The 19,071-nt window shown below is 43.7% G+C and overlaps 1 protein-coding gene across 23 annotated transcripts in view; it reads right to left on the bottom strand.

Moving 5' to 3' along the window:
* DAB1 (DAB adaptor protein 1) overlaps positions 1–19,071 on the bottom strand; it is a 777,383-nt gene that overhangs the window by 106,675 nt on the left and 651,637 nt on the right. For 22 of the 23 annotated variants that reach the window (XM_075936059.1, XM_014578749.3, XM_075936078.1 and 19 more), the window contains 2 exons: positions 4,730–4,869; positions 2,860–2,958 (listed from right to left, as the gene is read on the bottom strand). In XM_075936059.1, coding sequence (XP_075792174.1) covers positions 2,860–2,958; positions 4,730–4,869 — 239 coding nt within the window. Of the gene's footprint in view, positions 1–1,631; positions 2,831–2,859; positions 2,959–4,729; positions 4,870–19,071 lie in introns of those variants that run through there. The other variant, XM_075936076.1, reaches the window with a different exon arrangement.

Genomic DNA, 19,071 nt, shown 5'->3' on the forward strand with positions numbered 1-19,071 from the left:
TGCTGGGGGAGACGCGGAGCAAAGCCGCGGAGGACCCGGGCGGCGGGACCGCGGCGCGTCTCGGTCCCGCCTCCCGCGTCTCCATGGTCTGCTGGGGGGGGGGGGGGGGCGCAGCTAGTGTGCCCCCCCCCCCCCCAGCAGACCAGGCTTTTCTCACGGACGCCTGTGGTAGAGCAGCTGGGGCAGCAGCATGGACTAGCCATCTAAGTAAAAACCTACCCAGACTTCCTAGGTACATAGTGAGTCAACTAACCCAAGCTGCTACACTGCTATTTTAAGAAAAAAACAGCAAATGGTCTGGTAGCACTTTATAGACTAACGAAACATGTAAATGGTATCATGAGCTTTCGTGGGCACAGCCCACCTCTTCAGATGACCGGAGTTATGAGTTGGGGATATGAAAACTCAAAATAAATAGGAGAGGGGAAGGAGAGGAGGGAGAGAAAGAAAAAAGGAGGGGGGTGAGAGCATCATTAATTATCTGGAGAATGGGTACCTAAGCAGATAAAATTCAAAGTCAATAGATAGATTCCTACAGGAAGGATACCACTCAGGGAGCTGTTAGCACCTTCAGTGGTTATTAAGTAGGTAGAGTCCCAACCAGCCCATACCATGATTGAGTCTATTAGCATGTGAATTGAATTTGTGGATGAACTGCGATTCCAGGGCTTTTCTGTGTATTTGGCTTGTAGAGCGGGTTTGTGACAAGACATCTACTTGCAGGTCAGTCAGACTGTGGTTAGGCTAGCTGAAATGCTCACCAACAGGCTTCTGTATATTCCCTTTATGTATATCTGATTTGTTGTCCATTGATTCTTTCCCGCAGAGACCGTCCAGTTTGTCCAATATATACAGCGTGTCTACACTGTAATGCTATTTTGGAATACTGGAGTATCCCGAAATAGCTATCCTGTGTCTTAATAGCAAGCCCGTTATTTCGGGCTCGCTATTCCGACATCCCTGTAAACCTCATTCCATGAAGAGTAAGGGATGTTTTGGAATAGTGAGTTATTTCAAAATCTGGCTCTGTGTAGACAGCACCAAAATACAAAATAAACTATTTTGAAATAAGATACACAATTTGCGTAGTTCAAATTGCATATCTTATTTCGAACTATGGTGCAGTGTAGATGCACCTGTAGTGGGTTACCTTGAGGGAAGAATGTTCCCAGCCACACTGTAACTGTACCCTTGACAGCCTTGTTAGGCAAGAGAATTCCTTCCTCGTCCTGGCCCAGGCCTCATCCAGCTCCTCTAGCTAAATGGAAGACATAGAGTCTATCTGTAAACGGGTTTATGGGGTGCCCCGTTGGCACAGCTATCTCTCCCTCAGTCCTGTGCTCCCGTCACCTTTTCAATCGCCCTCCGGCGTCCCAGTTTGTGCCACTACCGGCCTGTAAGACCTCTCCTCAGTCGAGAGTCGCCTAGCCTCCTGAGGCGGTGAAAGGGGGGTCCGGGCCTGCCCCCTCTCATGGACCCCAGCCCAGGGCCCTAAGGACTCAAACGTCTGTGTCGTCCGGTCCGGCAGGCAGGGCGTCCGCCGTAACTCGCCACTCCGCAGGCTCCCTTTGCCCTCCCTGAGCTACTTCCTCTCCCCGCCGTCACTACTGCGTCCGAGCCGGCGGGCTTACCTCCTCGTCTTGGGTCCCATCCGTTGCTGCTCTCTGCTGCGGGGGGGACTCTCTCCGAGCTCCCCCCATCTCTGGCAGCTCCTGGGGTTTAAATCCCCACACCGTCTCCCGGCCCAGGGGATTCCGCCCCTCCCTGCGTGGGCCTGCTTCCGGCCGGACGGCGTGGCCGCACGGTGACGTCACCACTGTCACGACGTCAGACGGAATCCCCGGCACGCCCGGGTGCCCCACCACGATAGCTGCCTGGGAGCATCAGGCGCACCGCCGGTATGCCGCTGTCGGGGCCGCTCAGCCCCCAGGCTGAGGTGTGTATGGCTCTGCGGCACCCGTCTCCGCCCCAAGAGCCGACATAAGCGCGGCCACCAGCGGGACCGGAGTGCGGGGCACCTCTGCCCCAGCTCAGTATCCCTTTGCGATTACTGTAAGATCCAACTCCAAGCGTATCATTTATTATGTACACAGTATTTCTCTAGCTACTCACGTTTTTATTTTTTAGCATTCTGTTTGCTTTGATAACTTCTACACAGAGATAATTCTCTGACAATGGTCAATCTTTTCTTTTTGTGGCCAATTGTCTTTATAAACAGTTCTTTATATTCACATTTCTTTGTTGTAAGAACCTTTACTTCTGCTTTGTGAAACTAGGCACTATAAGTATTGATAGCATCAAATAGTATCAAACAATAAGGAGAAACACGCACCATTCTTTTTGCTAGCACTACAACACGCAGCTGCATTTTCCTTCCGAGGAAATTGGTGGTATTTTCTTCCATTATATTTTAACAATTTTAAAGCGGTTTAAATGTGAAGTGCAAACAATTTATCTCAGGAGCTCTTTAGAATGTACTACTTCAATACTGCCAAAATACAAGTATATTCATCCTCCTTCTTCAGACTAAACTAACACAATCTGCATGCAGAGCAGTTATTTGACACCTCCATTCACCATACCTTATTAGCCCAACCCACAGAATATTTAGGCACATGAGTAACATAACTCATTTGATTAGGTCACTGAGGTACTCAGGATCAGACTCTAAAACAAATTCTAGTGTAATTCCTGAGTCAACTAATGGCTTGGTTGGATATATGATAAAGCTTTATCAAGTTTGTCAGAAGCTTTATGCTCCTATGTTAATCTGATATTACTACCCAGCTAGGAAAAGCTTTCACGGATACATCCATCATGAGATTCAAGTTTGCTCCACTGTGTGATTGTTTTACTTACTCCTGTCTTTTCATCAAAGATTTTGATTCCTCCAAAGGAAACAGTTAAAAATATTTTCTGTTTATGTTCTCCTTTCGAACGAGCTGCAGCGACAATTCCCTGTTGAGACAAAGAATGGTGGGGTTGATTTCACTATGTTTTGTTTTAATTTTTGGTAGGTGCCCCCAACACAACAAAAACTAGGGCATCGCTTTAGAGGAGCTGAGCACCTGCTGCTTCTCTCTAGTTTCCAGGGTGCATCAACACCTCTCAAAATCAAGCTAAAGGTCTTCCTTGTTATATGCAATTGCAACTAAAAGATCAATCCAGATATAGCCTCCTCCTACTGTCATCGTCTACCATTTTCCCAATACTAATTTTCTTCATGTTCCTCACATGTTGATGCATGATTCACACAGAAATACTAACCAACTACCCTGTCCTCCTCGGAATTTGTTCTTATTTGAGCTGAAGATAATCTGTGAATTCTAGAAGACTTTTTCACTCAGCAATTTTATTTTTTCTTGCTTAATAAGGCAAGAGGGAAAAAGTTCTCTCGTTCATGGAAACAGAATGAGCCAACTGACCTTTCATTTTAAAAGAAAGATCTTCTTTCCCAGTTAACAATAATCCTTGATTGAAAAATGTGGTACCTTTTGTCCACATTTAGGACTTAGTCTATTATTGAACTCTTCTGTCTGGTAGGTGGACCTGCTATATGTGCATTCTCTGTGGCATTACAGCTGAAACATAACCTGGCACTCACATAGCAATTTCTCTTTCTATCTTCAGAGTCCTACTTCTATTAGTTACCAATGTTACCAACCTAGGATTCAGTGACACAAATTACATCTGAGAATAAATAAAAATACTTAGCCTAACACTTTGTATCTTCAAAATGCTTTACAAATATTAACTAATTAATCCTCAGTAAACCTCTATGAAGGTAAAAGCTAGACACTCTAGGTCAAAAAACAAGTATATGAATTTGTGAAACCACCTGCTCTGGATGGATCTAATCATTTCACATTAATTAGGAAAGTCTGTCCAGTACACTAGCAGAAATCAAGCATTCTGGAGATAGCGCAATGGCATTTTTATGGGAGAAAGATTAAAAAAAAGGCTATTCCAGAGTCCTACAGCCATAGGTCTCCAATCCAGCTTATTGGCTGATGGAACCAAGCAATAAATGGAAAACGGCCTGTATGCAGATGAATCAGATGAGAGGCTTGTGGCAAATGCTGTTGTAAAAAAATTAAGGGCCCTCCTTTAAAACAGATTCCCTCCCATTACAATATATTCATAACTCTTTTTCAATCTATTTATCAGGAAACAGTTACAAAATTGTTGAACCACAAGATTTGTGTCGCTCTTCACTCCTCATTCATATTGCTTTATGTCACCTCCTGACCCTTTTCCTCTGCTTGTCTGTTATCCACCCAGAGATCATATAGCCACCCAGAGATCATAGAACTCCTTAGAGTAAACACTATCTTTTAGCTTCAGAAAGGGCCTAGAACATTATGGACATTATGTATCATGCTTTTCTGCTTATAAAAACTAGAGATGGGCCAACACCTCAAACCCAAGCCCCATATTTTAGAGGGAGGAAAGGGGTAAGTTAGATTAAAGGTCCAGATAAAAGCCATCTTTCTAGAGCATGGATTCCTAACATCAAAACGTGAAACAACTCATTGGTGATGCCCCAGTTTATCAGTGTCAGAACCTCTAACAGAACTAGCCAAATTCTATTGTATGACCCCTATGTGTAAAGCTATCTAAGAGACGGGGAATTTGACTGAATGCCAAGAAAGCAGAATGACTAAGCGTTCAATTGGGAATTCTCCGTACTTGATTCTGTAACACTTAAACATTGAAAGATACACTGCACCTTGAGTTTCATCATGGAATCTTGGCATAACTTGTCTCCTCGTGCTGCAGAAACCTCATCTATCCCAATCAGTTTTGCTTTGTACCGGACACCATCCCCTTTAAATCTCTTTATTAAAGTGGCTTCACTGCGATCCTGACCTGAAAAGACATAAGTGAACATTTGAAATTGACATGACCGAATAGAAAAAACAAACAAACACTCACAGGTAAGTTTAAGGTTAAATTTATGTTCATGCCTCGGTACCTGCACATGAGTATTTGCATAAAATTAGGAGAAATTTCCAAGTGAAATTAAATCTGATTTCCTCAGATGTGCACGGAATGGTATTGCATGCATATGACATCTCCTGCATGAAATTTGCAAGCCACATAGGTTTACAGAAATAAGAAATGAGCCTGAATTAAACCCCCATGCACTTGAGTACTTCTGATCAGTGCAGGGTGTTGGAAATCGTAATCCTAATCAGAATTTTGCGTCTTGAGTCCACCTGTAGTAGAGACATGACACTGCTTCTCTATACTCCAACTTGCTCAACTATATCAGTACTATTTATAATGTCAAGATTTGTATGTTATCATTCCCATTTCACACAATTAAAAAAATACATTTGTCTATACAACTTTGCTGCTCAAAAGTCATGGCAACTACTATGCTATCCTTTTTTGTTTCTTTGTACATAGCAACCACATAAATGCCACTAGGAATTCAGAGAGTCATCCTGAGAGGCCAGGAGAAGGAAAGAGAGCAATTCTTATTAAAAAGGAATTTGCTTTGAGTGAGATAGATGCTGAGAGGACAAACAGAAACATGAGAGAGTGTGAAGCTGAGAGTCTACAACAAACCCTGAGAAGGAGAACGTTCCTAGAAAGACAGCAAACAGAGGCGCTTCCAGGTGGGTTATTCCTGAGCATTTACATAAGCAAGAGTAGATTCTGCACCTTGAGCAGTTAAGGAAAACAGATGCTTTGGGCATCATTCTTTTTGAGAGCCGGTTGCAGACCTGTTTTGCAGACTGTCTTTAGAAGTTCTTGATTAGGATTGGTAAAACAGATGTGAGTTTGTGAGTGACTGCAAATTAGAGACTTTAATAGCAGGAGTCCAACAAATCTAGTGACTTATGAAAAAGTAAGTTCCTGAAGAAACAATGAGGAGTCTATGGTAGTTTAGAGATTAACAGATTTATTAGGGCATAAACTTATGTGGGTAAAACCTTCTTCATCAGATGAACTGCAATAGAAGTTACAGAAGCAGGGGTACATATAAGGAAGAAGTTGCTTGTGTTCAAGAAGTGTGGGTAGAATTGGGTCATTCACACCATTTGGTGAGGAGATGTGAATATCCAGAGAGGGAAAACTGCCTCTGTAGTGTGTTAACCAGTTGAGAGCCTTATTCAATGCTAACTTGATAGTAGTGAATTTTCAGATGAATTTCAGTTCAGCTATCTCCTTTCATTATGAACATAAGAACATAAAAATGGCCATACTGGATCAGAAGAAAGGTCCAGCTAGCCCAGTATCCTGTCCGCCAACATTGGCCAATACCAGATGCCCCAGGGATCACAACAGGTAATCCTTACATGATCCCTCCCCTGTCACCCACCTCCAGAGAAACAGAGGCTAGGGACACCATTCCAACCCATCCTGGCTAATTGCCATTGATGGACCTAACCTCCATGAATCTATCTAGCTCTTTTTTGAATCCTGTTAAAGTTCTAGCCTTCACCGCATCCTCTGGCAAGGAGTTCCACAGGCTGACTGTGCGCTAAGTGAAGAAAAACTTCCTTTTGTGTGTTTTAAACCTGCTGCCTATTAATTTCATTTGGTGACCCCTAATTCTTTTATTGTGGGAATAAGTAAATAACGTTTCCTTATTCACTTTTTCCACACCAGTCATGATTTTATAGACCTCTATCATATCCCCCCTTAGTCTCCTCTTTTCTAAACTGAAAAGTCCAAGTCTTTTTAATCTCTCTTGATATGGGACCCGTTCCAAACCCCTCATCATTTTTGTTGCCCTTTTCTGAACCTTTGAAAATTTTTTGTGGAAGGATGGCTACTTTCAAATCCATTCGTGAATGTCCAGGGAGGTTAAAGTGTTCCCCTACAGGTTTATGTGTGTTACCAGTACTGATGTCTGATTTGTTTCCGTTAATCCTTTGACATAGAGACTGTCTGGTTTGGCCAATATACATGGCAGAGAGGTACTGCTGGCACTTGATAGCATATATTGCGTTAGTAGATCTGCACACAGATGAGTCCCTGATGGTGTGGGTCATGTGGTGAAGTCCTGTGATGGTGTCGCTTGCATAGATATGTGGACTGTATCCTCCACTTCAATTGATGCCATGAAGTGTGTTTCATCCATGGAAGTTTATGCCTTATTAAATCTGTTACTCTCTAAACCCTGGTCTACACTAGGGAGTTATTTCGAAATAACAAGCGGAGCATCCACACTACCACGTCTATTATTTCAAAATAAGGAGCTAGTTATTTTGAAATAATAACTTCTACTTTCCTTGGTTATTTCAAGAGTTATTATTTCGAGTTCAGTTATTTCAAAATAATTTCCTATGTAGACATGCCTTAAGGTGCCACAGGAGTCCTTGTTGTTTTTGCAGATATAGACTAACACAGCTACTCCTCTGATACTTCCCTGAAGAATGTTGAAAAGAAGGAAGAGTTGAAAGTCTAGACACTGACCACTTCCAATAAAAGAAGCGAGGATTACTAAAAACTAATGGAACACAAAATAGTTACTAATGCAAAAAAAAAAGAAGTGTGATGCTACCATTCTTCTGTGAGATTAGGAGGGTTACGGATTCACATGCTGCTTTCCTTTTACAGAAGCAGGAGAGACTGAGCAATTGAATTAGATGAGCCACATGTAGAGGCATTGTTACAAGGTACAAAATGAAAGGGGCACAAATAATGTAACTCAGAAGGGGTAGGACTATGGGGTGGAAGAGAAGAGGGAAAGAAAAATGAAAACCTATACTAAAATAGTGACAGGACCAAGTGATAATCTTCAGATTCAAATCTGAATCCAAATTTCCACAAAGTTCAGAAGTGTTTGGATGTAGAATTTTGATTCAGGCAAAATCTGTAGCATGGGGTAACTGAACCTGCTACTAGAAAAGAAAGCAAGGGCTAAGTCAAATCCAGTATGTCTTCACAAGTGACATCTGAAATATCTAAAAGACCTACGAGGAAAAAACGGATCAGAAAAAGAGTTCAAGTTTTCATTGAGAAATCCAAAACCCAGATCCTGAAAACTTCTGGTTTTCAGATGAAACTTTTTAAGGTTTTTTGTTTGTTTGTTTGGGGGTTTTTTTCAGGAAAAGTTACAATTAATAAAAGTTTTAAATATTCCCATTTTCTGACCAGCTTTCCTGAGAAGGAAAGATCAAAAGAAATATTCACAAATTAGAAATGCTGAGCACTTCAGTGGCAGAAGTACGTGCTTAGAACCTCAGAAAATTAGGTCACTTGTTTAAGTGCTCACCAGTGGATTTACAGTATTATTATTTCTATTGTCTAAAACGTGGAAGGCCTCGTCATGACCATGGTGCTAAGTGCTGTACTAACACAGGATAAAAAGATGGTCCCTGCCCTCAAACGACTTACAATTTAAGTAACTAACAACCTAATATTAGGAGCCCTAGATTGAAAAATGTGGTCTCTCTATCTCTTCCAGCTCTACTTTCTATTTCACAACTTGCATATGACCACTTTAAAAAGTGACTCCTACAGTAGCAACAAAAACTAATAGCTGCTTCCATATGCATGCTTCTAATATGTAGAATTTAGAGACTTCTTTAAAAGCAATTAATAACTAGCAATTCAACTACATTTACACACCTACTAACCTGATAGACTTCTTCCCTCAATCTATGATTCTCTAAATCTACATGATTTAAATCCTTATAACCTTTTCATTGGGAAAAATACTTAACAAACATGCATGAGAAAGAACATTTACAAACGAAGGACTCATTTGGGATCCTCTTCCCACCCACAATACTCAGCAGCACTACAGTTCACATTATGCACAAGTGACCTGCAAAATTTCATGGCAAATATTAGCCCATGGCAAATATTTTATGGCTGAATTATAGCCCACTAAAAAATAAGGGCTATGACAAGCGATCCCTGTCATCTGTCTCCCTCTCTCAATTAGGTTTCCCCTCTGCATTCCCAAAAGGGATTAAATGGGGATTGAATCTTTATGCTCTTAAATTATATTTTATAAAAGACTAATGGCAGATAGATGATGAGTCAGACACTGTAAGTAATGTTAAAATTATGGCTTAGGGAAATGCTGAGGCAGATGTTAGTATCGACAGCTAAAGCAATGAAAGAACATTTGCTATGCTAAGCCCTGAAAAAACATCCAGATACACTACAATGCACAGCCAGATTAGTGGGCTTCGCTGTATATCTTTCACGTGTGTAAACAACATGTCTACTCAATTTTATGTTGCAGTAAATAAAATCCAATCCACAAAACATTCTCACCAATGGTTTCCAATCTTATATACTCATTATAGTAAAAAGCAGCTGTTAATTAATATTAATATTGCCATCACTCTAAGCTCATAAGTGATCTGCATCACTTTCTGTAACTACATCATGATCATTAACTTGTACCCAATTCAGATATTTGCAAATTTATAGTCAAACATATGATCATTTTTTTCTTTAACTCACAACACTGACTGTCTCATTAACATTCATTTTATGGCTCTGTATGTTCACATGTAACACTCTTTTCATGAAGGGACATTCAGCATTGATTAAGAAATGGATTAAACAGAATGAAGTGCTTTTTGGCTATAGGATGGGGGATGGACAGCAAGCTGAGAGTGATGTAGGAATTGTACAATATGCTGGAAATGGAAAATGTGCAAAAACTACAAATTCATGAATAAAAAAAATTTAGGCTTTGGAAGTACAATACAAAATTTAGATCTTGTCTAAATTACAAAATTAACCCTGACATGGTATTTGCTTCTCCAAGTTCTTACACGGTGCCCATTAACATAGTACTTGAAGACCTGGTATAGGCTATCCTCACTATAAGTCCAAGATACTCTCCAAAAAATCTAGACTTATAGCAAAACAACTTAAAGCGGGGATTTTTTTCCCCGCAGTTGACTTCCATTTGCACAAATTGGGTTGCTGGGTTTTTTTGTGCAACTTAAGAGAGGGGAGAACTTATAATGCATCAGTTCCTACAACCGTCGACAACGTTAGTGCAGAAGAGATGTATACCAGAGCTACTTATAGTGGGGACGCCCTGTGGTCTCCCAGCAAAGTTACAAATACGTTACTTTCCTGCAGCGTGGACATGACGGGTCTCTATTTTAACTGTGTTCGCAATTCCTGATGAAGGCAGCTAGATTGCAAGAGATAACCTTGTTTCACCAATACTAAAGTAACCGAGTTCCCCAATGTGGTTCATTTTGTATAGCATAGATGGGACTTGAAATTTAAGGCAAACGGATGTCTCATTTGTATGATGGGCATGTACGCAGCAGACAGTCTGGACTCACATTCAATGTGCCTCCATTAAAAGGGAATTTTTTAATGAAAATTCTTGAGGAAGGTCTTCTTTGTTTTAGAAATGGAGTTTTGAGGGAGTTTGGGTGTAAGAGGGGGCTCAGGGTTGGGGCAGGGAGATGGGGTGAGAGAGGGAGTTTGGGATCCTGGCAGTGCTTACCTTAGGCAGCTCCTGGACACATCCACATACCCCTGTGGCCCCTAGGGGCAGGGGCAGCCAGGACAGCTCCCCACGCTGCCCTTGCCTGCAGGCATAGTGTTATACTATGGGTAATACACCGGCCATGTCAAAAACAAATGTTTGCCTGCAAGTCAGTGCCTCTCAGTCCTAGAATTGCTAGCATGGATAGAAGTTCATGAAGTATGTAAATACATGCCACCAGGACAGTAAGATGACACCCAGCTGAGTACATGATAAAATAGACTGAAACACAAGAGTATAAGCATAACAATGCGTAGTGAATGCTTTGGAGGAAAGTACACAGGGAGGTACCAAATGTGTCATTAAGGCGTAAGATGATATGAATGGTGTGTATCATACATTGTTCATTTCTGTCTATAAATGATGGGGAACCTCACTTACCTCTTAGGCCAGCGTAGGGAGTGATAGTGAAATCCATACTATCAACTGAGCCATGTCCATTGTTCCAGGTACAAATATGTAGAGGCTCAGAGGCCATCTGGCTACTGACAACTATTAATGTACTTCGACAGTAAACTTGACTTAGGTGCCTTCATATCTTATCTGAGTCTGTGGTCTTTGGGGGCTGTCGTGAAGACAGTCATGCTACTACCTGTGCAGAGCTGGCATGATATACTTAGGGAGCACACGAAAACGCACACAAACGTTTACCATCACTGATGAAGCAGGAGAACTGTCAGGACGCCACACCAGCGAATCTTAAATTTACTGTATTGCTGTCCTGAACTATTACAAGTCTTATTGCTCATTGCAGTATAAGAAACTTCATAGAGAAGCTTCATCCTGAGGTTTATCACTCCCCGTTGTGGTTTCCAGAAAGATGGAAGTCACATTAAAAGGATGGAGGTTCCCACAAACAATAGCACTTTTAAAACAAATTGAAGCCTCAAAACATTATCAGACTATACTGTTCAAATTAAATATAGTTTTAACAAGTGAACATTTCTTTCTATGTGACACATCTGCTGAGATCTGAGCACAGGATTCTGTAATTCTTCTGCTACAACTGATGCTACAGATGCCTGAATATGCTGGAGGGTAGATTGCTAATTTAGGCTTCAATCCTGAAGATGTAGGGGAGCATCCAGAGCTCAATGCCAGATTAACATATATTTTGTTTTACAGGCTGTAAAAGCCTTCAGAATGTAAATACTTAAGAACAAACTTTTACAACACCTAAGTCCAAAAGACAGTTTTCAACCATGTGTTCTAAATTCCCATTGTGAACAGCTCTTTGCAAGCAAACATCTGTATCCCAACACAATAAAACCAAGAATCCAAAAATTCTAAAACTGGATGGATTTTTATAACACAGGCTCAGAAAAATACAAAATGGCAAAAAAGCGATAAGTGTTTCACAAATCTGATTTTAGAAATTCATTTCCATTCTACTCCTAAAGGCTTCGGCGTTAAAATAGGCAAAAATGTTTTGTTTTCTGCATATGCATTTTAAATTCACATTGGCCCTTTAATATGTAAATGAATTGGTAATTATCAAGTCTATCCTCATATATACTGTGGTTCACCTTTAAGCCAAACTACATGTTCCAGCTGGAACCGCTGTTCCTGTGTGACCTTCAATGGTGTGACCTTTGTTGTTGAGTTAGAACATTACACCTAAACCTCTTTACCCTTTTCACTCAACTGATAAATCCCTAGAGCCTTTCAACATAACTGTTTTTCTGAGTCTGCAACCAAAGCAGAGACATCTTTGTCATCAAGGACAGGAGTTAAGACTATTTTAGCTAGGTCCATAAATAAACAATAAAAGTAAACAGATAGTATTAGTGCATTTTATTCAAGGTACCACTCATTTTATTACTGAGGAATGGGGAGGAACAGAGGTTAAGGAACTTGCTAAATTTCACAAAACTGGCACACCCAAAAACAAAACCCAAGGTCCAGATACTCAATTCCATGCTACTCATGCACTCTATAAACTATTTTAGATGCCAACTGAAAAATAAGTTATTGAAGCTGTGGCTGGGTCTCCCTGGCAGCAGGGTAGCCTAGTGGTAAGGCCCCAGGATTAGCTGGTAGAAGAGAGGTGCAGGGCACTGTTACTGGTGCCCCGGGACTAGGAACTCTGGCCCACTATGTTAGTCAAGGCCTTAAGTTTGGGGCGTGGCCCCAAGAGTCCAGGTTTTCCCTCTTAGAGAGGGTTTCTAGCAGGGATGCGAAGGACTAGTCGACTATCCCAGTGGTGCGCGACCTCCAAGGGGGTCGCAGACATCTTCCTGAGGGGTCGCTGCGCTGCACGGCCACCAATGGCTGGACCCAGTCCCTGGCTACCTGGGTCTAAGTGCTGCGCCACGCAGCCGCCAAGGGCCAGGCCCAGCCCCTAATTGCCTGAATCTGAGCCCCGCCCTGCGCGGATGCCAACGGCTGGGCCCACCCATGGGGGTTGTGGTGGAAAAAAGGTTGTGCACCACTGGACTATCCGATAAGCAAATCGAGTCCAGTACCTTCCTCTTTCTGATAGAGGCAGCAAAGCGGGGGGACCGACTAGTCAAACTTGTTGACTAGTCCGTCCCTCCGCTTTGCTTCCTCTATCAGAAAGAGGAAGGTACTGCACTCGATGACCATGAGGGCAGGGGACTGGACTCGATGACCTCTCGAGGTCCCTTCTGGTTCTAGTGTTCTATGAGTCTATGATTCAAAGAGTCAGCAGCACAACAAGCCTGGGGCCAGACCCCGGGCGGTGGTGCTTCTTTGAAATGCTGCTGCGGGAGCCTAGAGTCAGACTCCTCCCCACGTTTCAAAGTGGCAGTGCCGCATGGGACCCGGGGACATCCGGGGAAGAGGAAGGGGAGATGATGATTTTTTAGAAACATGATTTTATAATCTTCAGCAACATACTCATGGAATATTTTTAAAGCAAATTTTAAACTAAGGTCATGTAGACTCACATGGTAAATTCAGAAACTGATAGCACATGCCTGGAGTTGCCAAATGCCTTTTAAATGGCTTCCTTACCAGTTGCATGGTACTTTCAAAGGTCCAATGTTCTGCTAATAGGTCTGGCAGGCTTTTTCACTTTGAAGTTAACTAAATCCTCTTTGGAGGAAGCAGAGTTACAGAACAGGGATAGGAAGAGATGAGTAGGTGGACATTCAGACCCAGTGGTGCCCCAAATTTTTGGGTGCCCTTTGCAGCTCCATGTTCTGCATATGGGTAACGCTGGCCCATAAATGCAGCTGAACATAAACTTGGATATGAAAACCAGCAACTCCAAAATAATGATTATAACAGGAAGTATAAAGATAAATGAATTAATTTACATATTTTTACTATTAGATTCCAGCTAACACACTGCATTTGCAAATTAGAGATTGACAAGCAGTTTGATTGTTGCTTTTTCATTAATCTAATACACTGCACTAAGCAGTGTTTTAGTAGCAACCACTAATCTAAACTGATAACCTTGGAAATAGCTACATTCTTTATTAAAATGTGTATCCACCCTTCAGGGCATAATGTGAATTTCTTGATTTTAAGACTGTCAAATATACAGTGATGTTATCAGCAAAGTCAGTAACATGCGTCTAGGAGTTAATTCTCAGAAGAAAGACATAGCACTGCCTTATATATTAACTAGAAAATTTACCCAGTGTTTTTCAGGTTGTTTTTTGGAAAATAAAATGTAAGTGTACATTCTTCATTTCAAATATTGCTCTGGGGTTGGGGTTGAGGATGAGGATGAGGATGAGGGGTTCAGTGTGCAGGCTCACCCAGGAACAGAGGACTACCCCAGCCCTCTCATATCACAGAGCTTGGGGTCAGGTGAGAAGCACCTCTCTAGGGCCGCTGCAGCTTCAGCAGGCCCAGCTGGGGCAGGGATGTATGTTACCTGGCTGGGACAGGTGCAGGGTTGTCTGCCCCCTGTGCCCCTCAGCCAGAGTGGGGAATGCAGGAAATTGCACTTTCCTCTCACTTTTTCAGCTGCCCCCCCCTTTTTTACCAGCACCAAAATGCAGTCGCAGACCCTTTAATTCCCGGGCTGCTCATCCCCCTCCCCTGCCTAAGCCAGCGCAAGCAGAGCCTCATTCCCAAGAGGCCTTCCGTCGGGCGCCTGAGCCAGGCCTCGGGAAAAACAGAAAATACCAGACATTTTAGATGTCCGGTATTTTTTGAATTTTTTTACCGGACGGAAGGCGCAAATACCGGGCTCTCTGGATCAATACCGGACACCTGGCAACCCTAGGTTCAACCGCACACCTACATATACACAGCACAGGCCTTCAGCTAGTGTAATTATATTAAAGAGAGTTTATTCCAGTTTAAACCTGTAAAGACTTGGCCCAACAATTTTTGATATAACCATGCATTTAAAATTCATTTGAGCTCAAAGTTCAGTATTCATACGTGCTAAATGTTTTCTGTTCTTTTTGTTTTATATACATAACAGTTACATTTATATACACAATTGTTACAACAGCTCATATAAAATTCTTATGTTAACAGAAATCAGCCCTGCAGTCTGCAAACAGGCAAGTTTTCCCACTGATTTCATGGGAACTAGATCCAGAATAAGCAAAGTTCAAAACCATCAACAGCACAAAATTTTTGTTGAAACTGCAGTATCTCAGAAACTAAATTTCAAATTACTTTCTAGATTTTTTAAAAAAATTTGGATGTGTGAATGTCTTCTTTATGTGTGGTGTGAGAACATGGAGCTTTAAAAACCCATAAAAAACAAATAACAGGAAATTTGCTTACGCTGTTATTAAAATCTGTAGTTTGCCACAGTTGTGCATTTCTGGAAGAAGAATTTCTAAATACTTAGATTCTGCATCCACACTCAGTGGATTGAAAGCAAGACTGCTAGATACCATTGTGGTATTTCTGTAATAGCAATGTCATTCAAGGACATGCAGACACAGAAAAATGTTTTTTCTTTTAACATATTGAGTTTGGTTTTTGTTTTATTATTACAGCGATGTGAAAATATGCAATTATATTAATATTTGAAAGATAGCAGATAAATCTTCTCAATATCTCCTGCACAAAGCTAAGCAATAAAGCAGCAATGCCTTGCACTATATGTGCCTATAGTTTAATTTCCTACATCATCAGGGTAATTCTGCTCTTACAATGTACTCAAACAGGTGCCCTATAGAATTTGCTGTTCATTATTAGAAGTACTGCATGCTCTACAGTTCACAAATATCTCAGGAGACTTTTATTTGGCACACCACAGACAAATAAACCAAGAGTACTGGTGGACCCCGGGGTAGAACACACCTGCACCGTGCACACCCCTTTGCCGTGTGCTCCAGGAGGTGAGAGAAGCTTTGCCTCTTGCTCTCCTTGCTTTCCTCTAGCACCGTGGTCCCCAACCCGGTGCCTGTGGGCGCCATGGCGCCCGCCGGGCCCTTTACGTGCGCCCGTGGAGCAATTTGGGCTGGCCCCGCCCCCGGGCATGCGGCAGGTGCCAGCCCCGGGTGCACAGCCAGCCCCAGCCCCGGGTTCGCCGCGCGTGCTGGTGCCGACCCTGACCCCCACCTCCGGGTGTGCCGCGCGTGCCCCAGCCCCGCGGGTGCCACGCGTGCCCTTGCTGGCCCTGGCGCTGGCCTTGGCCCCGCCACCAGGGGCGCTGCGCGTGCCCTGGCCCTGGCGCCGGCCCCGGCCCCGCCTCCGGGGGCGCCACGCGTGCCCTGGCCCTGGCCCTGGTGCCGGCCCCGCGTGTGCCCTTGCCGGCCCCGGCGCCGGCCCCGCCCCCGGGGGCGCCACGTGTACTCTTGCCGGCCCTGGCGCTGGCCTTGGCCCCACCCCCAGGGGCGCCGCACCAGCCCTGGCCCCGGCCCCAGTCCCAGCCCCGGCCCTGGGGGCGCCGCGCGGAACCTGGGCAGCCCATGTCCGGGATTGCAGCACATGCCAGTGCTGACCTCGGGCGTGTGGCGCATGCTTGGCCCCGCCCCCAGTCACGTGGCCCGTGAGCGGCCCCGCTCCCATACGCGCAGCGCGGGAGTGGCCCCGCCCCCAGGCGTCCGGCAGCCCCAAAACGTTGGGGACCACTGCTCTAGCACAGTGGTTCTCAAAGTGCAGTCAACAGGCCTCTAGTGGTCCATGGCCACCTCCCAGATGGTCCACAGTTTGAGCTCAGCCCCCCCTACCTCCCCAATTGATTTTTCTGTGGGTCAGTAGCCCCAACCCAAAAAAGGCTGGCTACCCCTGCCATAAAGAAAGAAAACATTGAAACCTTTTATGTTGGACATAAATTAATATTTTACTTTATTTAAAATGAAGTTTGATAAACTAACATGAGAAAGTTAAAATGATTAACCTGTTTAATAATTTAAATTAAACCAGTCTCCTTAGCTGTACCACTGGCAAAATGGCTCGGGGGCAATTACATGATGAACGGTGAATTTCCATTAGCCACTGGTAGTTCATGGAAAGATTTGCATTGAGCCAGGTAGACCACAGGCCAAAAAGATTGAGAACCACTGCTCTCGCAGCTACTGCAGGAGGGTGCTCCTGATCATGCCCTAACCCTCGGTCTTCTAGACATAATATCAGGTCCTTGCCCTGCAAGCCTTCCATGTCACCTGAGCTAGCTGTATGACATGCAGCCAGTTCACCTCTATGCTATGTCCAGGAGCAGCCCGAGGCGGGGTGCGGCAGCTGGTGCCACAGGCAGAACATGTGATCGGCACCCCTAACCGCATGGCCGTCAATGGAGTGACATCATCATCGGGTGCCCCAGGTGCCCCGTGACGTCATCATCGGGTGCCATTGCCTAAAAATCATGCATATCTGCTCCTGCTGCAGGCTACCCACTTGCTCACCTTCCTGTCCCAATCTGACATCAAGAGGAGAGCAAGGAACCCCAGTGGGCCAGCCTATATTCTGCTGTGGTTCCATGGCCTGGGGGACATTAGTTAGTGTTTCTTCCATGGAGTTGTGAGTATTGGTATGGACGTGGAATGCCTCACAAACTCCCCCTACACGTGTGCCTTCTGCAGCAAGAGGTAGATCTTGATGCACATCGAGATAGGGTGCATCAGCCCCTTTCCCGGCTCCTTCAGAACCTCTTACAAAGGTTCCTGCTCAACTTTCCCCTGCCTCCTGATCTATGAACACCCTATTTGTGGGCCCACAAAGCTTCAGGATCTTTCCACCAACCTCCTCAGGGTGTTGGCCAAGCTGGCCATCATACTAAGAGGGTAAAACTAGATGGGGGAGTGGGTGCTCTGGGATTATGAAGCCTATTTCCATTTCGCTGTCTGATCATAGCTCCAGGGAGAGTTCCTCGGGCCGTGTCCACTGACTCCTTAGATGTCTTTGAGGAGCAGTGGTCGCTGTTCAATTTCTAGGTTTGTCGTCTCCTTCTGGTTCCCTGATGTTCAATCTTTGACTTCACTAACATTTGTGCTTTTCATTTGTTGCCCTACATACTCACTTGTGGCCCTGGGTTATTGGTTCTTCTCAGTTAGCTGAAAGGTGGGGTTTGGGTGGGCCTAGAACTGTCTGTCCCAGATCTGCATATAAGAGTAACATGGACCATTGTTATCCTCTGAATGAAGACGTAATTTAAAATGAAAACGAAATGAAAAACTTGAATTTAAACTAACTTTTTTGAAAGGCAGTTTTCAAGCAACTGAAATAACTATTCACACAGGCTATGTCTACACTATGAGTTTTCTCAGAAAAAATATGCTTTTGCATGAGTCGCAATCTCATTCGAATATTTTCTGCCGATCCCTTTTTTGCTAGGATTTTTGTGCAAAAACAAACAATGTGGATGTTTTCTTTTTGTGCAAAACCCCCTTTTCCTGCAAGATCCGTTGGGGCACAAGGATCTTGCGGGGAAAGGGGGTTATGCGCAAAAAGGAAATGTCCAAAGTTTGTTTTTGCACAAAAACCCTAGCGAAAAAAACAGATAGGCAGAAAATATGCAAATGAGATCACGACTCATGCAAATGAGTCCCTCATTAGCATATTCTTTGCTGAGAAAACTTGTAGTGTAGACGTAGTGAAATGTAATCCAAGTTCCTCAAAATATTGGTATATTTTAAAGGCATGATGGGATTAAAAAAAAACAAACAAACCAACATCTACCAACTCTCTATGCCCTTATATTACATTCCTTACCAGGCAATTTAAGATTTACTAGAACCCTTCTGATGCAAAATGTTTCCCTTCTACACCCATCAGTTTTGGAGTCACCCTCTAGCTCCAAGCAAAAGCAACCTGCTTGCGGTTTAGTAAAAAAGACACCCACTATTGTGATCTTCTTCATTAACAAATAGATATTCCCAAGGTAATGCCACACGAAGCCTCAACATTGGCAGGTTCTTCCTTCAGAGCCTTCCTCAATCCCAACTCTGCTTGAGGGCTGCTCAAACCTACTTTATGGTTATGGTGAGCTCTAATGAGTCACACCTGCTTCAGCTTGTCAACGGGACTGAATTTGCAGCGATGTGTAGATTTCAAAAACTTGCCAACTAAGGCTACGTCTACACTGCGGCACCGACCCCAGGTGCGCAGCATGTGACTGATGCCGGCTTCTGTGCGTGCAGTGCAGGAGCGGCGCCGGCCCCAGGAGTGCAGCGCATGGGTGGCACCAGCACTGG

Source organism: Pelodiscus sinensis, chromosome 9 (assembly GCF_049634645.1).
Source record: "Pelodiscus sinensis isolate JC-2024 chromosome 9, ASM4963464v1, whole genome shotgun sequence".
In the NCBI taxonomy this organism is placed as follows: Eukaryota; Metazoa; Chordata; order Testudines; family Trionychidae; genus Pelodiscus; species Pelodiscus sinensis.